At 38.3% G+C, this 26,078-nt stretch overlaps 1 protein-coding gene and 1 pseudogene across 1 annotated transcript; both read right to left on the bottom strand.

Annotated features, from left to right (window-relative positions):
- Positions 1-10,037: 10,037 nt before the first annotated feature.
- On the bottom strand, positions 10,038-23,487 carry LOC148200332 (DEAD-box ATP-dependent RNA helicase 36-like). The gene is made up of 6 exons (XM_088112536.1): positions 23,349-23,487; positions 21,717-21,920; positions 21,549-21,630; positions 11,099-11,197; positions 10,762-10,929; positions 10,038-10,665 (listed from the first exon to the last, which is right to left on the bottom strand). The coding sequence occupies exons 2-6, from the start codon at positions 21,896-21,898 to the stop codon at positions 10,492-10,494; spliced, it is 705 nt and encodes a 234-aa protein (XP_087968662.1). The 5' UTR covers positions 21,899-21,920; positions 23,349-23,487; the 3' UTR covers positions 10,038-10,491.
- LOC148200331 (pentatricopeptide repeat-containing protein At2g44880 pseudogene) lies at positions 23,440-25,449 on the bottom strand (annotated as a pseudogene).
- Positions 25,450-26,078: the final 629 nt, after the last annotated feature.

The following is a 26,078-nucleotide window of genomic DNA, read 5'->3' as shown; positions in this document are numbered from 1 at the left end:
GAAGCGTACGCGACCGCTCTCTTCTCTTGCATAAGTACACAGCCCAAACCTTGGTGAGAAGCATGGCAGTATACCTCGAACGGTTTGGCCGTGTCAGGGATAACTAGGACTGGAGCGCTCGTCAACTTTTTCTTCAGTTCTTGGAAACTCTCTTCGCACCGATCGGTCCAAGCGAACGGTTGATCTTTTCTGGTCAGCTGAGTTAGCGGAGCTACTATCTTAGAAAATCCCTCAATAAAACGCCTATAGTAGCCCGCTAGTCCCACGAAACTTCGGACTTCAGTGACCGAACGTGGACTCTCCCAATCTAGTACCGCTCGTACTTTAGCCGGATCCACTGAGATCCCTCTAGCAGATACAACGTGCCCCAAGAATTGTACTTTCTTCATCCAAAATTCACACTTGGATAGCTTGGCGTATAACTCCTTTTCCCTCAGGACGCCAAGTACGATCCTCAAGTGTTCCTCATGCTCGTCACAACTCTTGGAGTAGATGAGGATGTCGTCAATGAAAATGACTACGAACTTGTCCAGGTACGGTCGAAAAATGCTATTCATGTAGTCCATGAAGATCACTGGTGCATTAGTAACACCGAACGGCATCACTACATATTCGTAGTGTCCGTAGCGAGATCGGAAAGCAGTCTTCTGGATATCCCCTTCCTTAACCCGAATTTGATGGTATCCCGATCGTAAGTCAATCTTCGAGAATACGCTCGCACCATGTAGTTGGTCCAGTAGGTCGTCAATCCTCGGCAAGGGGTACTTATTCTTGATGGTCAGCTTATTCAACTGCCTATAATCAATGCATAGCCGAGAGCTGCCATCTTTCTTCTTCACCAAGAGTACAGGCGCTCCCCAGGGTGATGCGCTCGGCCTGATAAACTTCTTATCCATCAGATCTTCAATTTGCTCCTTAAGTTCGACCAACTCAGTTGGTGACATTCGGTAAGGTGCCACCGAAATAGGTCCTGCCGTCGACACCAAATCTATCGTGAATTCTACCTCGCGAGGAGGAGGTAGTCCAGGTACTTCGTCTGGAAATACGTCTGGAAAATCATCTACTACCGATCGTCCTCCACTCAACTTATTATCGACCGATCGTTCACAGCTTGAACCTTCAATCTCTTCATCTGCGTGCGTCATAATCAAAAAGCAACTGGCGCCCTCCATGATATCTTCCTTCAGTTGACCGAGCGTCACTGAGAACTCTTCTTCATCTTCGCTCGGAAAAACTAACTTCTTTTCACCACAATCGATAAGAATGTGATTGGTAGCCAACCAATCCATTCCTAAAATCACTTCTAATTCCTTTAGAGGTAAACATATTAGGTTGACCTTATACCTATGCCCCTCGACCTCTATAGGACATCTAATACAAACGGTAGACGTCCTAACCTCACCAGCCGTTGGGGTTGACACCACCAAGTCGAACTGCATCTCACTCTCTGTCAAACCCAGTTTTTCAACGCACGCCTTCGAGATGAAGGAGTGGGTCGCCCCCGAATCATACAGTACACAGCAAGGCTTTCCAAACAATAAGCAAGTGCTGATGATGAGTGTACCTGAACTGGCAGCTTCAGCGCCCGATATCCCGTAGACTCGCCCGACCGCCTACGCTCGTCCACCCCGACCCTGTTGCGCTCTTCTAGTATTTGGCGGCCTCATTACCGCTCGTCCTCCCATATTGCACTCGCTCTCCCAGTGACCACTTCTTCTACAACGATTGCAATACTTCCCTCCAACCAACTGGGGACAGGATGACTTGAAATGGGGTCCTCCACATTGAAAACATCTTACTACCCCATGTTGTCCAGACTGTCTGGCAACCACCATAGCCTGAGACCCACTTGAATTCGATGGCTGCGCTGGACGAGCATACGACGTCCTACTTCGATTCAGATTTGTTCTGGACAGAATCGGTCCCCTAGTTGCTTGTTGCTGCTTCTTCTGCTGCTCCACTTCAGCCACATTCTTTTCCAATACTTTGGTCCTCTCAACCATTGTAGGAAACGATTTAATACAAAGGCTGGATATCAGCACTTTTAGATCACTCCTTAACCCATTCTCGAATTTCCGACACTGCCACTCTTCACTGGTAGCCATAGTATTGAACCTCACTAAGTGCTTGAACGTGTTGGTATACTCCGATACAGACTTCCCACCTTGTACCAATTGAAGGAACTCCACTTCCTTGGCGAAACGAACGCTGTCTGGGGAATATTCTTCATAGAATTTACTTCTGAAAAATTCCCAAGAGATGGGACTGTGAGCGTCTGCCAAAATAGCCTTCATGCTAGTCCACCAGTGGCTTGCTTCCCCGGTTAGCAGATACTCCGTGAATGCCAAGCGATTTTCGTCCGGGCACCTCTTGGCATCATAAATTCTCTCCATGTCCCTCAACCACTGGTCAGCCTCATCCGGTAAACCTTTCCCATTGAACTTGGCTGGGTGGTGCTGAAGAAAACTCTCCAAGCTCCACTCGGTCGGATGAGTTGCATTGGACGTTGACGCTCCGGCCGTGTTCCTTGTCGTGGCAATAATCTTCATCAACTGACGTTGCATTGTTTCAGATTTGGCGCGTGCGGCCTCCAGACTCTGTAAAGCAGCCGCGTTCTGCTGCATCAAGACAGCGTTCTGCTGCTGTAGCCTTTCGTTCACTGATTCCAACAACCTGGTGTTGTCGAACACATCACGTTCGGTGGATTGTGGTGGAGGAGGAGGTCTTGGTGCCATTAGTTCTCTGAGAAGCAAAGAAAACGACCATTAGTCGTGTTCAAAGAGTTTAAAATAACTCATCAAACACACATTAAGCACACAGCAAAAACATAGTGCACTCATAACCTACAGTGTCCTTAAGAGAACAAAACTACTCTGATACCACTAATGTAACATCCCAAAAATACAGTAATAAAACCATATAATAGAATAATTACGATTAATAATAACACAGGTCAGTTTTAACATTAAAAGAGTATACTACTGTGGTCGAACGGCCTTACAAGAACCACAACTTAATCTGTACAATAAAAACAGTATTTGACCGAACGGTTTACAAAGCCAACACCGAGCGGTCATACAAAACTTAAAGAAAAAGGTGAACGAACGGCCACCTAACCAAAATGACCAACTACAAGCCGAACGTCCTATTGTTCGGTTTTCACATCGACTTCGACTAAGTTCTCTTCCTCCAAATATTGCTCTTCCAACGCCTCTTCCAGTAGCGCGTCTCCTTCTGCTCACATCCACATGGATGATCATTGCAAAGACAAGGACGGACGTACAGACGAGACAACACAAGGAAAAACACAGGGTAAGCTTATGTAATTTAATTCAAGTAATAACATACATTTTCATATGCAAGCACATTCAAATACATTCCAATAAACAATTCAATCAAACCCTGATACTAGACCGACTGTCCGGACTGTATGAATTTTTTGTAGCTACGACGTTCGTGCACCCGGGTGATGTAGTAACTGGAATTCTCATCAGCTGCCACCCGAGGTTAGTCCGTTCCGTCCAAAGTACCCCTAAGGACTAGGACCTCCTGCCGTTCCCACACATGACGTACCCCCTCTACATGAGGACGAGTACTCACGGAACATCAGGATGAATCGCCAGCCAAGCCTTTTCCACATTCATACTTTACCAATCTCAATTCTCAACCCTGAGTCGTTCCTCCCCGGAACGCTCGTTCAAATCCACAATATTCCATTCATCTCATATTTTCTTCATCATTCATTATCAATCATCTCAAGTTTGTCTTTCATTACCAATCACCTTAGTTTCATCTTTCATTATCAATCATTTCAATTTCCTCTTTGATCAAAAGTTTATAAAAGACATCAAATACCGAACGTTAGTCCTCACTCAGAACGAGGACGAACACTAGAGACGAGACGGATATGTCTCCAGTTCCATAATAGAATAAGACCAAGAGAGTTACTTTTAGATTCAAGAATAATCCCGGGTAAAATATATATAATATGTAACGAAGTCATTTACATCGTGAATCAGTTAAATGAACTGACCCTCGGAAGTTCAGACCCATACTCCAACAATAATTCAAGTACAGAGGCTCTAAGCCGGATTCCATGAACGTGGACACATCAGAACGTTAAATAACCATAGTTTAGAATCAATAATATACAGAAATCGGATGTCGGTCAGTGACCGAACACGGTAAGGATATGTTACTGAAATTTGGACGAACGCTATTTCATCAAGATTGATTATACGAGAATTGGGTACAAGCGCTTGGTATAAGATCGAGCACTACTCCTTACGAACGCTGGGTGTGAGACCGAGCACTAATAAACTTATAATAAAAGGGTTGATAGTTATATTATGTTACTATTGAAGTGGTGTTTACGAACAACAATAATATACAAGTACATATACATATATTAGGTTTATCGTATTAGATTCAGGCCCCACTATACTTGGCCGAACGCTCAAGCATAGTATTACCACATGAAGTCGCTCGTCCTAAACTAGGATTCTCTCCAAATGAAAGAATCCCTTTTCAACTAGGTTTACCAGGAAAACCGAACGGTCAATGACCATTCAGTGACGAACGTACTTTATCATAGTGAAATCTCATATACAGAATCTTTTACATTCTGATGAGTCATTATTTTCTACACTGAATTGTTGAATTCCTTGCTTTTCTTTGCTTGGAAGATGATCATGATGTTTGAGAGCTAAATTGTGGTGACCATATTACCTGTGTGAGATTTGAGCCATTTGATGATCTTTCTTGTGTGTGATGTCTTTTTATTGCTTGTACATATGTCTTGGCTCGACTCTTTTTGATGATTCTTGACTAATACGCATATTTGAAGGGGATAAAGGCATTTTGTTGTTGACCCTCTAGAGCCAAATGAGCCTACCCTGTTTTGATCCATTGATAGCCCTTTTGAGCCTATGTTTTTCCCCATTTCTTTGTTTTGAAGCTCATACATCAGCCCTGAGTGAAAAATCATTACTACCTTAGCATGAGGGAATTTTGGAGCTTTGGAATTGTTTTGGGAATAAGTGTGGTCTCCTAGGAGTTTCTGATGAATTGGCTACTAAGTCCTCTTTTTATAGTGTTTTTGTAAATATGTGGTGTATCTTGTCTCTTGAAATTGTGTGCTGAACAGAGTAAAGAAAAGAGACAGGTAATTTTGATGAAAAAAAAAAGGAAAAAAAAATGGTGAATAATGGAGTCAATTAGAGGATGGAATTAGAAGTTGTGGGTGTATTTAAATATGTTTATACTTGTTCCCCATCGCTCATCTATTCCTTATGGTTTGTACCTTTTTATGCAGATATATCCTCCCTTGTCCTTGACCCCATCATAACCATAAAAAGACCTTTTGATTTGAACATGTGTATCTGCTTGAGTATGATATTAGAAGCTTGCCAAGCCTATTTGTGTTTGCTTTCTTGAGTGCATTGAGTGACATTGATTTACCTTAAACACTGGAGAGAAACACTGATTGTGTACATCTGTGAGGCTCTGTTGCTGTTGTTTCATCTCTTGAACTGATTGACTGTTTCCCTTGTACTGAACTGTTTGGATGATTCTTTGAGTATTTGTTTTCATTGATTCTGTGTGGGATTCTGATTATACCTTTTACTGTCCAAATTTTGTGAGAATTATGAAAGTGTGTTTCTGTTTTGGAGTTTTTGTTGTCTGTCTGTCGAGTATGTGTCACCTTCATGATGTTTGAGTAGTTCCTTGTTTTTTCGTCTAGATTTTGCCCAGGAGTGCAAAAGACTAAGTGTGGTCTATTTTGATGAGTCATTATTTTCTACACTGTACTTAGTTTATTGTACTAGAGTTAATCAGGAAAGTGTGCTCAAATATCCAGTATTTTCCCATTTTTCTGAATTGTACTTGATTCGATCAGAAATTCTTATTTTAATTAATTTGAATTGTCTGAGACTAATTATTTACATTATTGAGTGTAGGGAAATTATTGGATAATTTTTTAGGACTGAAAGATAAATTTCTCAGCAATTTAATTTTAAACTTAAGCAATTTGATTTTTAAACTTAAGTGAGAAACAAAGATGAATTTTATTTTGCAAAGGGAAAGAAGCCAGCAATTATTAATTTCCAATTGAAACTTCTAATGGAAATGCACGGATTGAAGTTTTGGTGCACACAGCAACAACAAACACCACGTGAACCTAAGATGAAGTGCCAAATCCATGATAGCATAGGTGGCAGCAAACATCCGTGTGTCCAGCTGGCTGGAAACGTCCAAGCACACAACAGGAGTAGGGAGCAGGAAGCAGAAAAGAGGGGATTGATTGAAGAAAAGGAGGAAGCTAGCTGCTAGGGGGGAGACCAGCCGCTACTCTATGGACACAAAGAGACAACACACATGCTGATTTTGGAGGTCTCTTAACTCCTTCTTCTCGGCAGTTTTGAGGGGGATCGATCTTTTCTTTTCTTCCATAGAGAATAGATAGAGGATGACTTCTGGTATGAACTGAGCGTGGAGATGAGGAGGAAAAGCTGCTGTCACAGCTGAAGTGGAGCAGAATTTAGCAAGTACACTTTTCTTTCTTTTCTTGAGATGCATGAACTGAGCTGGAGATGAAGAGAAGAAGCTGCTGTCTTGGTGAAGAGAGACGCATATGTGATGGGCTTTAGAGGAATTGAGCACGGTGATTTACTTGGAGAAAACTCTTGAAGAAGTAGATGAATATGGAGGTGTGATTCTCGGTCACAGTAGCTAGAATTTTGTGATTCCTTTTTGCAATTTGAAGAAGTGCAGCCTTGGTCCACCAGCACATGATTTTCACGGAAAAAGTGGTCCATGTAGTAGTAGTATATCATGCTTTCAATTCAATTAGCTTGTTTGCACGGTGATGTGATTTTGATTTCAGCAAATGCACTTTTATTTTGCTTTTAAGAGTGGGACGGTCCTATTAGAGGACACTCTTGTTTCCATTTTGCCATGAACATGCTTTGTTTATTAGCCTTTCTTTTATATGATGTACAGATAATTGGATCCAGCAGCAGCCCCTTTTACACCTTTTTACTTTGTTTTCTTTTTAACATCAAGAGAAACGTAAATGGATTGAAGAGGAGGTGCAGCACCGGTTTTGCTTTCTTTTGGAATAGATGGTGATTATTATGGGAAGAAGTTAAGTGTTGGTTTCATTAAAAAAGGACAAAAGTTTTCAATAGTTATGTTTTTAATCTCAAAGAAATGAATCATAATGCTTCTTTAATCTATCTTAGTGGTTACGTGAATTGGTATATGATATGTCATGCATTATCTTATTTCTATGTATTGCATTTTAGTGGATTTAAGCTAATGGGAATTGAAATGCGTTCTTGCTGCACATGCTATGCTTCCAACGTTGGCTTCTAGTTGCATGAAGAGTATATTTAAATTTTCTTGCATTTAGTAATAGGGATGTTTTGGGGAAGGAGACATGCGGTGATTAGCACTTTCAAGAGGCTAGAAAGTTTTATTCTTTTTAATTAATCATTGAATGAAGAGGTGTGAAATTTTTAATTGGGAAAAGAAGTGAAGTATGTTGAAGGAGATGTGGTGTCACGGTTTAGTAAGGAGAAAGAGGTGTGTTGTAACATATGGAGGGTTTTAATTATTTAGGATGGTGACTTTAGTAGGAGTAGTGCACGTTGATTGCTTTCCATTTCATGGTTTTGAATTGCTTTTAGGAAGTGAGTGGAGCCTATGGTGATTAAAATATCATTTTATGTTGAAGTGCATTTTTGCTAAGAAGGAAGAAGAGTTACCATTATTTTCCTTTGGATGCACCTCATGAAATTCTCACGGCCAAAGAGCCATCAAAGGAAGAATTCATTTTTTAATTTTCTTTAAAGGGAATTAATGAAGAGTTCACGGCCAAAGAGTCATTTTTATAAGCATTTAAAAATTTAATTCCTTTTGGTAGATGAATGGGTCATGGTAGATAAGTTTTATTTTCTTTGATTTCTTTTGCCTTTAAATATTTTATATTTTATGTTGAAATGATTTTCTGTATTTTTGTTTGTTGTATTCTGCTGCTGTAATTTTAATTCTGTTTCCATATTTGAATTTTACTGTTTTCTGTATTTACTATTTCTGTATTTTCGTTTTCTGTACTGCAGTTTTCTGTATTTTTGTTTTATATTCCAGATTTATTTTTATTGTTTTATGTTGCTGTAATTTCGTTTTTACTGTAGCAATTTCGTTTTTACTGTTTTAATTTTGTTTTACTGTTTTGAATTTTATTTCAACGCTTTTTAATTTTATGCGCAACCAAAACCATCAAACCCTCCACTACGTGTTTGACTCGAGACTGAACCACATTTGGTCCCTGAGAGACGACCTAGGAGTCAGTTCCTAGCACTGTACTACATTCTTCTATGCACAACTTTTGTGGGAGGTGCGACCCTCTCATCACATTCCAACTCATTTTTCTTAACTTATAACTTCATAACTTCATAACTTTATAAAATTCCTATCATAATCAATCTTTATATCTCATACAGCACATATCATATAAGTTTCATATATTTCATACATTATGACCTAATTCATTCATATTTCATTTTATCTCATCCAATAAACGAACGTTCAGACAGTTCAACAGCAAACAAATCAAATTAAATTAAATAAGCTTCCCTTACCTGGATACGTGATTGAACGGTCTAAAAGTAGGTTTTTGGTTCGCCCGACTACAGCTTTCTACCCTCAACGATCACTTAACTCTTCCAACTAAACCGAACCACATAAAAATCAAAAATAACTTAGACTACACCCCTGCATGCAACCAGAACTTGGTTTCGCATGTAACAAAAGATCGAACGACTAAGGGGAGAAAACTTACCAGCTCAAACTTGAAACTTGTTCAGTTCAAGATGAAGCTTGGGTCGCCGGGAACACTTCTACGGTTTCTGAATGATGATCGGAGAAGAGAAAAGGTTAGTTTTCTTAGAGAGAAGATAGGATTTCTAGTGAGAAGGAGGAGAAAATGAAAGATCAGATTTTTGGAAGAAGAAGGGTGCATGCAGAGAGAGTGGGAAGAAGGTTTCCGAAAATCATTTTTCTTTCCACGTAAAATGAGCGTCCGCTTTTCTGCTGACACCTGCATCCCACTATCTAATTTCAGATCCTCGTTTCTTGACACCTGACGTCAGTGCAGAGAATTTTGGGTGCGTTTTTAATGAGCTGACAGGAGAGGTTTTGGTTTGCGTGTCTAAGGTCTGACACAAGGGGTTTTGGGTATATATATTTACGAGGTCTGACATCTCCAAACTTTAAAAATAAATTAATATAATCTTTTTAATTTAATGTCATAAACAAATTAAAAGTTAAATTTAACATAATACATATTTAACATGTCAAAAAAAAATTATATAATTAAATTAAAAAAAAACTATATTCATTTATTTATTAAATTTTAAATTAATATATATCAAAACTTGAGACAAAATCAATTCTAATTTTGTGTCAAAATTGAAATCATATTCTATTTTTGTTTTTCAATGTTTTCCTCTTCTATAGGCACACCTCTCTTTTCCTTCTTCCTCCACTGGTGTCCCTTCTCTATCAAGCCTCTTCTTCTTCAAGCTCACCACCAGAATCTCTTTATTTTTTCTCCCCCTCTATTCTCCTTTTACAAAATAAATAATACATTTTGAATTATAAATTCGAAATACTAAATCTGTATTAATTCATAAACGATTTTTCTTGATTCCAAATACAAAAACTTCCCTTGGAACATAATCATCATTTACCATTTTTCTAAAACATTAATTATCATAAAAACACTTTACAAGTCATTTAATGTCTTTCGTCCCTTGGCCTCCCGCACTTCAATGGATAGATTATTTTAGTCACTTTTACTATTAGCCATCCTATTCATTGTTTTCACCTCATCCTCCCAAAATCTGCAATAAATGATAGGAAAATGATATAATGCTGAGAAAAACCTTTGATAAAATGTCCACCATCTCACGTTTTTCCATTCACAAACTTGAACTTACGAACTTTCTTAAAAAAGCCAAATACAAAGGATCAACACATTAATAAAACAATTGAATTCACAAAATATGACAATTTTGTTCCACCTGTACAATTTTCTGAAGCTAAATCAGCAACGTATTTAATTGGCTACAAAATTGATTGATGACACCCTGCTTCTCAACGGCTAGGAATGTTCATCAGGTTCAAATTCAGTTGTTTGGTTTTTTCACTTCAAATTAAACAAATAAAGAGGCAAAATCAGAGCTCAAAATCAAAGGAAGAATATTGCCTAGATGTGTTTAATCTCACCTCTACAAACAGTCAGGAAGACACGAATACAATAACAAACCATTTACCAAAATACCTTTAGCTTCTCTACGTCCACCGGGATACCTCTCTTTTCTTTCGGCTTTTGATTTTAAGCTCTTTTCTTTCCATAATTAGAAATCATCGTTTACTCAAATATACTAATGTACTTCTTACCCCTTTTCTTTGGAGTTTGCTATATCAGCTGATGCCTCTATTCTCTTTTTTTCTGTTTTTTTCCTTCCCCTGTGCAAATTCTTTACTTCTTTGATTTAACTTTTTTTCATTAACAAACCTTTTTCTTTTAGCACTAGTTTTTGTTTCCCTCTCAATGCTACCCATCTTCATTTCCTCGACATTCTTCGCACCGAAAACCTACACAATACATCAAAGTAAACAAGTCGATTGGAAAAATGGCCAATTATGCAAGTCAATAACGGGAAGAGAAAGAAGATATTCGGTGTTTTATACCTCTTTCCCTTGCTCTGAGAATTCTTTATTTTTTTTTCTCCTTTTATTTTTCTTCAACAGTCCTTTCTCTGCAAGCATTTTCAGTTTCTGTTTTTTCTGCTCTTTAGCTTTCTCCTCAAAGCCATCATCTATGATTCTCATTTCTGCTACATTCTTAGCACTGAAAACCTACAATACATCATAGAATTAAGAAGTCAAATAGAAATTTAGAACAAAAAAACCAAACCTTTACATAGCTCATAATTGAAAATGCAAAAATTATTTAGACACAGAAAAGGAAACAAATTAAATATATAATTCAATAGTTAGAACAAAAAATCGCCTAGCAAAAACATACCTTCTTCATGAGAGAAAGCGCCTCACTTTCTTTGTATTCAATCATTTCAAGTTGTTTCTCAATAAGTGCTTCTATTTCATGAATAATTTCAACATCATTCTGAAAATGTCAAACAAATAAGTTCAACATCAGAATCCTAAAATGATTTCATTTATACGAACATGAGTAACAATTGAAAAAACTAAGACACTTCCTCCGAAAAAACACAGCAAAACCACAGATCAACAAATATTTTCTGAATATGTTTGAGTAATAACTCCTCCCAATAGAATGGAATTATTTATATTCAGAGGCCACACAACCTATGTCATCACACTTAAAATTGGTTATACATCAAGATATCCTAGACACTGCCATCCACAAGACAAGCAGGCAATTATCTAGAGTATGAATATTCAGAGGCCACACAACCTATGTCATCACACTTAAAAATGGTTATACATCAAGATATCCTAGACACTGCCATCCACAAGACAAGCAGGCAATTATCTAGAGTATGAACTCATTTTTCTAAGGTTTGCACAACACCCACAATCAAGTTTAAAAGTACAGACTTACATCGGTATGTCTGGGATACAGATTGTACCGATTTAGTTACTAACATAATTCAAAAAGGAAGAACCTAGGGCATTAACCCAGGATCCATGCAGTTTAAAAGTACCTATTGATGGAGGACCATCCAAGCTCAACATAGGACCTTTAACAAGAGCCATGTCTAAGAGAATCCAAGAGGAAGAGGGAGCACTAACTACTTTGCTCTTATGGAGTATTAATTACTAAAATCTTCTTCCTCTTTAAATAACTTTACATTGTTTTGTAGGTCATTAAATAAAGCTTGGCAAAACACTTGGAGGAGTAACCAAGCAAGGAAAAGCAAAGGAGATAAAATTGAAGATGTTGCTGTTACGCTCAGATGCATGAACACTGCAGACAGCAACTCCATCTTCCTCTGCAGTTCTGCTTAGCTGGCAAACTTAGCTTGCTTCCCAAGCTTCTTTTCATTGCATCACGTGCCTTTAGAATAGCTTGCATCACACGTCTTAGAAGTTCTCCTTCATCTATAAATAGGGGGCTTCATCCTTTGTAAAATCAACTTTGAATTGATAATGATATGCTGTTGAGATTTCTCCAGACATTCTTTCAGAGTTCAAACACTTTGTGCCTATTCTGCACGTTCTCCTCTAGCTTCCTTCCCTATTGGAAGGCTTTCGGAGCTTGAGATTCCTTGATCTACTCATACACCTTCATTGAAACATTCATCAAACACTTACCGTACCTCATCGTCATCCAACTAACCGCTGCCTTCTCTGGTTTTGGAAGTTCTTGTGATTGAATTGCAAGGATGCTTCCATCATTTGGCATCAAGAGCCAGTCGTTTCAGTCACGCTTCAAGAGCTAAGTGTCTCGTATCCATTCCTCTGTTTTTTTTTCCCGTCTTGTACTGTTCATATATGTCACTGTTCCATTTTGTTTTTCTGGTTTGATTATGTGTTTGAGTGAATGTTTGATTCTATTCACTGTTCGTTAGTGTTTGTTCTTCATTTTAATCGGTGCAATTCTTTTAATTGAATCCAATTCATCTAAATTCATCATTTCCGTTTTGTCTCACGGTCATGTGCAGAAAATTACTGCAGTTTTAATTCTGTCAAGTAATTGCTACTGTTTTCAGCTTCGTTTTTTTTTTCCGTTTTCTTTGAGTCGTGTGCATCTACTAAGCTCTATGTTGATCCTATAAAGCAATGACATCAAATCAGCTTGATCATTTGAGTTAACAGCAGTGCACACTGTTATTGGTTACAAATTCTGCAAAAAAAAGTCAAGTTCTAGGTTTATATTTTGTAATCTGTTTTGATTCAGATTTATTGATTCTTAAGCTTTGTACGAGTTTTTGTGATGTTCTTAAGCATTGCTAGAAGTATAACAACTCACAATACTCACAGAATTGTAAAATCAGTAGTTGAGTTGATTTAAATCTGGATTCTAGTGCTGTCACAGTTGTTCCAAAGCTTTCTGCACCGTGCTGATTTAATTGATCTGTCTTAGGCCATTTTAATCTTCTAGCTCATCTTTTCTAAGCTAGATCTAGTGCATAGGACCATTCTTCTATCTTTTTTGATCCAGCCAGCCTTGATTCTATGCAATTTTGTTTCAATTCTAATGCAGATTTCTAGTTTTTTTTTGCTGCATAATTAGCAACTCTGACTATGATTTCGAGCATGTGAATGTTTCTGTGCATTGCCACTGTTTGAACACATTCATTTGATCATTTAAAACCTGTTTGCACTGTCCAATTGCTCTTTTCATAGCCAAGGTATCATTTCACATCTTGAACCATCATTTTACTTGAAATATGCAAGTGCACACCTCATATTGAGATCTTGTCTGTTTTAGATCAGTTTCATTGAGTTTGGAGTCATTTTTGGTGAATTGAAATTGGTTGGTTACTGTTCATATGGTAAATTTTGAGCCAAATTGGTATTGACTTGCTGCATCACCAAATTTTCCTCATGTTTAATTAGTGCACTTGTCATCTTTTACAGCAGTCAATTTCTTTGCTGATTGAGTGCTTGGACACACCTATTAAGATGATCTAAAGCTGCTTGAAGTGTCATTGAGCAGTTGACTTCACTGCCATTCAAATTCCATACTGCTGTTGTCATATTTTTAGCCACCATCTCATATTCAAATTGTAAACTGGTTTGGCAAAAGCTGGGGATCTTGTCCCAAACACAATTAAATCCATACACAGGTGTAAACCAATCTGAAAAAGGCAATTAAATCACTGCAATCCAGTTTACACATCAAAAACCAGAAAACACAAGTTCTACAGTTCTTTGTGGCATTTTGACAAACAGTTTGGAAATTACATCAAACAGTTTTACAGCACAGATTTTCCTCACTGTTTTGAGTCTTTTCTTGCTTTTATAATCTGTTCTAGACCCTATCCTAGGTTCCTTTTGAGTGCTACCTGTTGTTCTAGCCGTATATCACTTGCATTCATCATTTTTGGCTTCCAAACTATGTTTAAAAACTGGTTTTTGGTTAACTAATTTCTAGTGGTTTTTGGTTAACTAATTTCTAGTGCAACAGATTTTACATCACCTCACGGTTTCAGTGTTTGACAGTGGAGTGTGACTTCATTTTGAGGTGATCCAAGTTCCAACAAGTTTCCTCCAAGAGGGTAGCATACTAGGAAGTGGAGAGTTTGTAGAATTGGCTACAAAGGTTGTCTCCAAGCTGCATTCTTGTGCAGTTTCAGCAGCATTTCCCCACCCTTCACACCAAAAAAAAAAAAAAAAAAAAAAAAATTCACATACTTTTGGAGCTACACTACATTCAGATTTGGTAGCCTTCCTTGTATAATAGAATAGCTCATTTTTCTCCAATTTTCAGCTTTGTATCACGGAACCTTTGGAGTTTAATTGCTTTACATTTCTCAAACTTAAAGTAACTTGGAAAAATGCTATCCAAGCAATTCCAAGTCTACTAAGCAACATTGTAATAGTTAGTTCCCACTTATTAGAGTGAAAGTGTGTCAAGGGGCTCCAAGTGTCACTTGCACTTTCACATAGGGCCGGTTATCATTGTCTTCCATTTCCATTCATTTATTTTCTTGCTTGATTGTCTTTTATGTTTTAAGTCTCCGTGATACTTAGGAACGCGTTTCACATAGTTAAACCTTCGTTTGGTTTCTAGGAGCATAACATCTTTGCATTCCAAAAAGGTTTTGAATGACTTCTATCTAGAAACTTGGGTGAGAAGCGTCAGGAGACACTCTGGCTAAGGAAGGACAAGGTTTCTAAGCTTGTCCATTGTGACTCACCTCTCCTTCCTGGGAGCTATTCGGTTTCATCACCTTTAGAATCTCTATAGAAGTCATTTACCAAAAACACCTCAAATTCTCTTTTCAAAAGTTTTGATTCATACTTGTGCAAGGTTTTCAAATCATTGTGAAAACAATTTCTCTACTTCACAAGCATGAGTCACTCTAGTGTTCAAGGTAATGTCACTCAAGATCAAGAGAACATAGAGTTGCGAGAAGAGCTCAATAGAACCAAGACTGAGTTGAATGAGCTAAGGCAAATAGTCGCCACTCTTACTATCAATCAAAGCAGGCACACACAGGGAACTCACTCTCATAGGCAAAATTATGATCACGATGATCATTCCCACCATAGTGATCACCATACTTACCAACCTTATGATCACTATCAACACCCTCCTAGGCGACATCACAACCATAGAGAACATCATGGAGAACCTAAGCTTGACCTTCCTCCTTTCTATGGTAGAGATAATGTTGAAGAATACTTTGAGTGGGAGATGAAGGTTGAACAAATTTTTGAATGCTACAACATAGATGATAGGAGGAGAGTGACCCTAGCCACCTTAACCTTTCAAGGTGCAGCCCTTTATTGGTGGACATCCATCATAAGGGACCAAAGGATGAATGGCGACTACAAAATCCAATATTGGAATGAGTTGAAAGCAGCCTTACACAGGCGACATGTCCCAGCCTATTATGCTAGAGAAGTCATGGACAAGCTCCATAGACTTCAACAAAGAAACATGAGTGTTGAAGAATATAGGCAAAAATTAGAGTTACTCATGTTGCGAGCGGGAATCAAAGAGGAGGAGAGATTCACCATAGCTAGATTCCAGAGTGGTTTAAACTATGAGATTAGAGATAAGGTAGAACTCTTACCTTACTTAGATCTAAATGATTTTGTCCAGCTATGTGTGAGAGTGGAAGAACAAAACAGGAGAAAAGCTTCCACAAAAAGAACCTACCCTACCACATCATCATATAGGAGAGATCTTAAGAGGGAGGGTAGCTTTCCCAGATATGAGGAAACAAAGGAGAGAGAGCAAGAAAGGACACAAGATAAGTTCAAAAGTAAAGATAGAGAGCTAAAAAGGGAAAAAGAAAGCTCTAAAGGAAAAGATCAAAGAATTCCAAGAGAACCACCCAGAGATACCAGAGGTAGGGAGACTAGATGTTTCAAATGTGGGGCCAGAGGACACTATTCAACTGAGTGTCACTTTAAAAAGTCAACCTATATCCTTGAACATAAAAGTAATAGTGAGGAGTCATCCTCTAGTGTGTCTGAGTTGTCCTCATCTGAAGAGGAACATGAAGCTCCACCTTGCGATGGAGATCTTCTCATGGTTAGGAGACTCCTTGAGGCAAAGCATGTTGAGTTAGAACAAACTCAACGAGAAAACCTATTTCACACTCGCTGCAAAGTTCTTGATAAAACATGTTCTATGATTGTGGATAGTGGTTCTTGTTGTAATTGTTGTAGCACTAGAATGGTTGAAAAGCTAGGCTTAACTCCTACTCCTCATCCTAACCCTTACAAACTTCAATGGATAAAAGAGGATGAAGGAATAGTTGTTAAGGAACAAGTAAGTGTTCCCATTTCCATAGGCAAGTATGAAGACCAAATCATTTGTGATATTGTTCCAATGGAAGCGGGTCACATTTTACTTGGACGACCTTGGCAATTTGACAAACAGGCTTTGCATGATGGAGTCACCAACAAGATCACCATTCAACATAAAGGCAAAAAGATTATCTTGAGTCCTCTTACACCATCACAAGTGCGAGAGGATCAAATAATACTTAAGAAGAAGTTGGATGGTGAGAAGAAACTTTACTCTAATAAAGTTTCCAAAGAGAAGAAGTTGAGTTTGGTTGAAAGTGCCTCAACCAATGAAGTTGTTCCACCACACACTTCCAAAAATCTTTTCCTTGGACAACCTCACTTTCTCCTCTATTGTAAGGAGGCACTTCTTTCCATAAATCATCCACTTGATTCTCATCCAAAGGGGTTACAAAAGCTTTTGAAAGAGTTTGATGATTTATTTCCTAAAGAGGTTCCAAGTGGTTTACCACCTCTTCGGGGAATTGAACATCAAATTGATTTAATTCCAGGAGCCAGTCTTCCTAATAGGCCAGCCTATAGGACTAACCCCACAGAAACCAAAGAGATAGAGAAGCAGGTTAATGATTTATTGGGAAAAGGGTGGATACAGAAAAGCCTTAGCCCTTGTGCGGTGCCAGTGTTGTTAGTACCTAAGAAAGATGGATCTTGGAGAATGTGTATAGATTGCAGGGCTATTAACAACATTACAGTCAAGTATAGGCACCCTATTCCTCGATTGGACGATATGCTAGATGAATTACATGGAGCAAACATGTTCACCAAGATTGATCTTAAAAGTGGGTATCATCAAATAAGAATTAAAGAAGGAGATGAATGGAAAACCGCTTTTAAGACCAAATTTGGCCTTTATGAATGGTTAGTCATGCCTTTTGGCTTAACCAATGCTCCTAGTACCTTCATGCGATTAATGAATCATGTCCTTCAGGAATACATAGGCAGCTTTGTTGTAGTCTACTTTGATGATATTTTAATTTATAGCAAAGGTCTTAAAGAACATCTTCATCATGTGAGGAAAGTATTGATTTTGCTTAGACAACACCATTTATTTGCCAACTTTGACAAATGTACCTTTTGTCAAGAGAGTGTTACTTTTCTAGGCTTCAAAGTTGGGAAAGAAGGAGTACATGTTGATCCTAGCAAAATCAAAGCTATCCAAGAATGGCCTATCCTCAAAACAGTGGGAGAAGTAAGAAGTTTTCTAGGTCTAGCAGGTTTCTATAGACGCTTTGTAGAAAATTTTTCTACTATTGCTGCTCCCCTTAATGAACTTTTGAAGAAGGATATGTCATTCAAATGGGATGAGAAACAAAGTCTAGCTTTTGAGACCTTAAAGCATAAGTTAACACATGCACCCATTCTACATTTACCTAATTTTTCCAAAGCTTTTCAAGTAGAATGTGATGCTTCTGGGGTAGGAATAGGCGCTGTTCTTATACAAGAAGGTCATCCAATAGCTTATTTTAGTGAAAAACTTAGGGGACCTACTTTGAACTATCCTACCTATGACAAAGAACTTTATGCCCTCATTCGAGCATTGAAAACTTGGGAGCATTACTTAGTGTCTCAAGAGTTTATAATAAACACTGACCATGAATCTCTCAAGTATCTTAAAGGGCAAGGAAAGTTGAACAAGCGACATGCAAAGTGGATTGAGTACCTTGAGCAGTTTCAATACGTCATCAAACATAAAAAGGGGAGTACTAATGTTGTTGCGGATGCTTTATCTAGACGACATGCATTGCTAGTTACTCTAGGATCCCAAATACTAGGTTTTGATGACATTAAACAACTTTATGAATCTGATCCTACCTTTGCATCTACTTATGCATCTTGTCTTAAGAAGCCATTCGATGGATTTTATATTTCTGAGGGGTATCTTTTTAATAAAGGAAAACTATGCATACCCCAAGGATCTATTCGAAAGCTTCTTATCAAAGAAAGTCATGGTGGAGGACTCATGGGTCATCATGGAGTTGATAAAACTCTTCATACTTTGAAATGCAAATTTTATTGGCCACACATGAGAATAGATGTCCAAAAGCATTGTTCTAGTTGCATAGTTTGTTTACAAGCTAAGTCTAAAGTAATGCCTCATGGACTCTATCTTCCTCTTCCCATAGCTAGTACCCCTTGGGAAGACATTAGTATGGATTTTGTCTTAGGTCTACCCAGAACTCAAAAGGGCTTTGATTCTATCTTTGTGGTGGTTGATCGATTTAGTAAAATGGCTCATTTTATACCTTGCCACAAAGTAGATGATGCTAGCTATATAGCAAAACTCTTCTTTAAAGAAGTTGTTAAATTGCATGGTTTACCCAAAACTATAGTTTCTGATAGAGATGTTAAGTTTCTTAGCTACTTTTGGAAAACACTTTGGGCCAAGCTAGGAACTAAACTACTATTTTCTACTACATGTCACCCACAAACTGATGGGCAAACAGAAGTAGTAAATAGGTCTCTATCTACTCTATTACGGGTAATGTTGAAGGGCAATATTAAAAATTGGGATGATCATCTACCTCATATAGAGTTTGCTTATAATAGAGTAGTTCACAAAACTACTAAACTTTCTCCTTTTGAGGTTGTTTATGGTTTTAACCCTCTCACACCTCTTGATCTACTTCCCCTTCCAGAAACATCTTCTTTTCTTCATAAAGAAGGTCTTTCTAAAGCGGAGTTCATCAAAAAGTTGCATGAAAAGGTTAAAACACATATTGAAAAACAAACTCAAAAGTATTCTGAATACAACAACAAAGGGAGAAAACAAGTACTCTTAAAAGAAGGAGACTTAGTTTGGCTTCACTTGAGAAAGGATAGATTTCCTTCTCAACGCAAATCCAAATTAAGCCCTAGAGGTGATGGTCCTTTCAAAGTGATCAAGACAATAAATGATAATGCATATCAGTTAGACCTTCCTGAAAGTTATAGCGTCAGTCCTACTTTTAACATTTGTGATCTAATTCCTTTCATAGGAGATGCCCAACAGGGTTCCCAAGATCTGGGGACAGATCTTTTTCAAGAGGGAGGGACTGATGGAGGACCATCCAAGCTCAACATAGGACCTTTAACAAGAGCCATGTCTAAGAGAATCCAAGAGGAAGAGGGAGCACTAACTACTTTGCTCTTATGGAGTATTAATTACTAAAATCTTCTTCCTCTTTAAATAACTTTACATTGTTTTGTAGGTCATTAAATAAAGCTTGGCAAAACACTTGGAGGAGTAACCAAGCAAGGAAAAGCAAAGGAGATAAAATTGAAGATGTTGCTGTTACGCTCAGATGCATGAACACTGCAGACAGCAACTCCATCTTCCTCTGCAGTTCTGCTTAGCTGGCAAACTTAGCTTGCTTCCCAAGCTTCTTTTCATTGCATCACGTGCCTTTAGAATAGCTTGCATCACACGTCTTAGAAGTTCTCCTTCATCTATAAATAGGGGGCTTCATCCTTTGTAAAATCAACTTTGAATTGATAATGATATGCTGTTGAGATTTCTCCAGACATTCTTTCAGAGTTCAAACACTTTGTGCCTATTCTGCACGTTCTCCTCTAGCTTCCTTCCCTATTGGAAGGCTTTCGGAGCTTGAGATTCCTTGATCTACTCATACACCTTCATTGAAACATTCATCAAACACTTACCGTACCTCATCGTCATCCAACTAACCGCTGCCTTCTCTGGTTTTGGAAGTTCTTGTGATTGAATTGCAAGGATGCTTCCATCACCTATGGTCCCCCTATAAATCTCAGAAACCAATTCACGTCAACCATAGCAGGTATTATAGTTTAGTTGGTTAGATTCATAATATCCCCTTTAAGCTAAATTTAGATGGTAATGGTCATTAAGTGTCAAATTAGTGAAATGACACCTTTAATAACTTTCAGAGATGCAAAAATTTATCAATTTAATTGTTGAATTATATAACTGTCTATGGTAACATTGTTGATTTCAAGCTTGGGCAAATGAGGAGGGTTGTGTCATGCCCATTTCCATGGCTCACTCAAAATGAATGACGTGCTAATCCTAGGTTTTACCCAGAATAACAAGTTGTATCTCTCGACTATAGTATTAAATGAGTTTAGTCGCCACATCAACACTCAAGTGTGATGTTGCATAAGCAACAGGCCTCTCAAATTTAACAATTTATTACAAACAAAAATTCTTAGGTATTAGGTACAAATTCAATACTTGCAAACTTCAATTCAAATAACAAACAAATATACAAGCTTTAATATTAAATATAGGCTTAATTACCTACTTAGTCCCCATGTTCGGAGGTAATTTGCTGTTTAGTACCCGGTTTTAAAAATGTAGGCATTTGATACCTATGTTTTGAAATTTGTATCAATTGAATCCTACCCACTTAACGCCGTTATAAATCTAACGTTTTTCTGACATCAACTTTGAATTGTGGACGAGCGGTTGTGGACGATCGTCCAAACAGAGGAGGACGCTCGTCCAACAGTGGAGGACGCTCGTCCAAAAGTGGAGGACGCTCGTCCAAACAGAGGAGGACGCTCGTCCAACAGTGGAGGACGCTCGTCCAACAGTGAGGGACGCTCGTCCAAACAGAGGAGGACGCTCGTCCAACAGTGGAGGACGCTCGTCCAACAGTGAGGGACGCTCGTCCAAACAGAGGAGGACGCTCGTCCAACAGTGGAGGACGCTCGTCCAACAGTGGAGGACGCTCGTCCAAAAAGAGGAGGACGCTCGTCCAACAGTGGAGGACGCTCGTCCAACAGTGGAGGACGCTCGTCCAACAGAAGAGGACGCTCGTCCAACGGTGCTCGGACGCTCGTCCACTACCGCTCGTCCACAATTCAAAGTTGATGTCAGAAAAACGTTAGATTTATAACGGCGTTAAGTGGGTAGGATTCAATTGATACAAATTTCAAAACATAGGTATCAAATGCCTACATTTTTAAAATCGGGTACTAAACAGCAAATTACCTCCGAACATGGGGACTAAGTAGGTAATTAAGCCTTAAATATAACATGTGCTAACCTGGGTGACAAGGCTCAAAGCCAGTCCACCTCTACCGGCTCTTGCCGTTCGACCAACCCGATGAATATAATCCCGTGGAAACCTGGAGATGAATAGTTGCAATATGCTAATTGAAATGCTTCAAATGTCTATTAAGAAGGTAAAGAAATTGGCACAAGAAAAGGTAACCTTGGAACATCATAGTTGATAACAAGGTCAACTGTAGGAATATCCAATCCACGACTGGCAACATCAGTTGCTAGCAGTACAGAAACCTTTCCTGATTTAAATTGATGAAGAGCTTCAAGCCTCTGAGTTTGTGATTTGAATGAATAAAGAGCTGTTGCTTCTTGATCAAGAACTTCCAGCATTAAACTTAAACGATGACAATCTCTGAAATTTGGAAACATTTAGGAACATCTAAAAACTATTTACAAGAGAATGACAATAGTAGGGTAGGATCACTTTTATTATTTTACTTATCATTGTGCTACCTAACTTTCAGAAATTCTATCATTTAGGATCCTTATTCAAAGGGATTTTCTTTAGCCAATTACAGCAAGTTAATTGACCCTTTGATTAGGGTTAGCATTTCAGTATGCAATCTAACTTGAAGTATAAAAGGCATAAGTGCGTGAGCATTGTTTTATGACATCACATCAGGATACACTATATAAATTCAAGAACCTATTTACCTCCTTCATTATCTAATATCATATTTCAACAGGAATAAAAGATGAACGTAACTGCTGCCATTTTTTAACTTGGGATATCTGAATACGAATTTAGAAACAAAATAGCCTTTCTATAAAGAAAACAAAAATAGCCAACAGAGTCAATGACCTCATTTTCAGAGTCCTGTCAAATTCATGATAGCAGAACATTGTTCATTTACATTGCAAACACCTGAGCACTAAGATTTGGTCACAGTTAAACAGTTCCAAATAAATGAAATAATGAAATGCATGTGAATCAGGTATGCCTCTCATTATTCAACTAAAGATGTCTATATAAGCTATTGTTGGAGGAAAAAGAGGATGGCAACAAATGCCTAATAATTATTTACCTAGTTGAAATAATAACCGCTTTCAAAATTTAATAACAATCAAATTATATTTTGCACACATAAAGGCCTAAATTTAGCTTAGTAGAACAAAAACAGCTTGGATTGTCAACAAAGCCATGCTAAACATCGGTTGGTGTGGGGAGTTACACACCAAAAGTGAAAGCAAAGCAAGCAATTATTTATATATACAAATTATAGGGGCCATTTTTCATTCCTTGTATACATAGCATATAGTTCTCAACTGTGTATCATAAAGCAGATTCCTATATGAGATTCCTATGTGAGAGCAGACGACAACGATGATGACATGTGTCCGATGGATGAAGATGATTTTTTTATTGGTTCACCAGTAAAATCTGAATCTCTATTAGCTTCTGATGATACGAAGGTGTCAAGTTTGTTTTATTCATCCACTGTTTTAGATGTTTCTATTTAAGATTAGTAGTTTTTTAACACTGGGCCGATCAATTTGCTGGAATAGAGGTGCAATCCTTCAAGCAAGCCTGCCGATGATCATCCTTGCAATTTTAATGAAACCCAAAATTTTGAGAAAAACAGGCCGCACTTATCACTGTCAACCGTTGCAGGAAATTCAACCACCTGAGCTTAATGAATCAAAGGAGACTCTTCATGAATCTGAGTTGGAATCATCTAGTGTAATGTATGTATCTGGTGCTTGATAGTAATTGCAATTTTATGGAGAAAGTACTATAGGTACTGTTTGTATTCTTCTCTATATAGATTTGTAGTTTTACCTCAGGATTCTATCTGAACTGTTGACTGGAATTAACACATGCTATTGTTTGTTACTTTTGGAGTTGCCTCCTGATAATAAAATTCCGGGTGTGTTTCCAACTTGCGCACCATTTACTTGAGTCAGCAGCCTGATTATCAAATGGACAACAAATTATGAAAGGGATACAGAAATACACATGTTGTGACTCTTTCAATTTTCATTTACTTCCTTTTGACCTTTCCTTTCAGCTTTCTGTGTTTCCATTGTCAACCGACTAATTCAACTTTCATGTGCTTGCTTAACTGCCCCAAGGTTAACTGAATAGCCTCCATATGTGAATGCAAGTAATCACCAGCCACAAATTCTCTAAAGCTTCCATCCACCTCAATAACACTGCAAGCCACCTCTTTACTTGTTCCTCTTTTCTTCATCATTTGTTTAACACCCTCCACATCTCTCCACCTTTGCTCCGTAGCATACATGTTTCTCAACATCACATAGTTTCCCGCAACATCCTCATCCATTTTCACCACCTCTTTAAGAACTTTCTCTGCCCTCGATACATCATTGAAGTAAACACAAGCAAAGAGAAAAGAACTCAGTATTATCCCGTTAGCATCATAAGGCATGGCTTGAATTAATTTTTCAGCCTCATCCAGGCATCCAGCTCTTCCTAGAAGGTCAACCACACAACCATAATGCTCAATCTCAGGCACAATTCCAAATCTCTCCATTTCGTTGAACCATCTTCTTCCTTCCTCCACCAAACCACAATGGTTGCAAGCAGATAGTACACTAATCATAGTTACCTCATTTGGTCCAAACCCTTCTTCCATCATCCTAGCAAACACCTCCAATGCTTCCTTGGCACAGCCATTGACTGCAAAACCATTTATCAAAGCATTCCACGAAGCCGTTTCCCTCTCATTCATCTCCTCAAAAACCAATTTCGCTTTCATAATTTCACCACATTTTGCGTACATATCAATCAAAGCAGTGCCAACACGAACAGACCTATCAAACTTTTTCCTTTGGGCAAACCTGTGAATCCAGCCCCCCAAATCCAACGCACCCAAATCAGCCGCAGCGGGAAGAACACACAAAACAGTTACCTCATCTGGCTCCACCAATACCGTCGGCATTTCACGAAACAACTCCAACGCTTCATGAGACCTTCTATTCTGGCAATAGCCTCCAATCATGGCATTCCAAGTAAACAAATTTTTTCCGGCATAACGTCAAACATCAACCTAGCATTTTCAACATCACCATTACCACAATACCCAGAAATCATACTAGTCCAAGAAACCACGTTCCTCTCCTCCATCTCATCAAACAACTCCCTCGCCAAATCCACACATCCCGTCTTTACATACCCATCAATCATTGCGTTGAAAGCAACAACGTCCCGATCCTCCATCTCATCGAAAAGCCTCCTAGCCTCACCCATATTCCCACACCTCGCATACCCCACAATAACCGCGGTCCACGAAACCATGCTCTTTACAGACATTTCATCAAACACCTTCTTGGCATCATCCAAAATCCGAAACTTCACATACATATCCACCAAAGCAGTTGACACGTACAAATCAAAGCAAAGCCCGTTTCTTAAAACCACCCCGTGAAGCTGCGAACCCTCCCGCCTGGCCACACGACCCGAGCAACCCTTCACGAGCGAGGTGAAGGTGTACCCATCAGGCGTAAAAGGCGGCGTTTTGCGGCGAAGGTCTCGGAAGAGGGTGAAAGGCTCGGAGAACTGGCGAGCCGCGAAGTGAGTAGCGATCATGGAGTTGCAGAGGAAGGTGTCGCGGATGCGGACGAGGTCGAAGAAGGAGCGCGCGTGTTGTACGAGCGCGTGATGGCGCGTAGGGGAGACGACGGCGAGGGAGGCGCAGGTGGTGATGAAAGCGGTGAGGAGGTTGAGGTTGTTGTGGAAAGAATGTCGGAGCATAAAGGCGTGGATTTGAAGAAGGGTGGTAACGCTCTTTGTCTTGCATTGGAGAAGGTTTAAGCATCTTCTCTCTGCGTTGCTCCATAGGGTTCTTTGTGGAAGTTGGTATTCATCTCCCATTATTTTTCCTTCTTCTACTTCTTCCTCAACTCTTCCATTTTACATCTTAAAAACAAGGATAAAAATAAGGTGAAAACATTTACATTTCACATATATAAAAAAATATTTTTTTATATTTTTCAAAAAATAAAAAATAATCAAATAAATATAAAAAATGGTGAATTTCTACCGCATCTTGAATCTTCCTATTTAATTCATTCAAGAGTCTAGTCATTATAGCCATAGATGTTTCTTCTACATTGATTTTCATCAAAGTGACTTTCCATTTCTTGGACATACTATTCAATGCTCATATTTTTTGGAGTAAGATTTTGTAATTTGTTAAAGATCTCCTTCTTTTATAATAAGGAGACATAAAGAAAGGAGATAAAGACATTAAGTCTAAAAATAACTTTAAATTTAAAAAATATGAAAACAAATTGTTTGTATTTAAAAGAATTATAAATATTTTTAATTGTTTAAACTATTGTATAATTATGCTTCAAACTATGATTTTTATATTCCTTGAATTTCAATTTTTATGGAGTATCGTGAGCCTCGAGAAAATATGTTCTTCCAAATGTTTATTTTTCAACTTTATCATAGGTTATTTAAATTTCAACGTGTCTTCTTCAAGTTCTTCTTCTTTAAAATCAAGATATAGTTCTTTATGACACATGCAAATTTTCCTCTTGC

The sequence above is a fragment of the Vigna umbellata genome, chromosome 4, assembly GCF_029865625.1.
Source record: "Vigna umbellata cultivar VRB3 chromosome 4, Vumbellata_1.0, whole genome shotgun sequence".
Lineage (NCBI taxonomy): Eukaryota > Viridiplantae > Streptophyta > Magnoliopsida > Fabales > Fabaceae > Vigna > Vigna umbellata.
The sequence above is the reverse complement of the archived record's forward strand: the minus strand, read 5'-3'. Positions and strand labels throughout refer to the sequence as shown.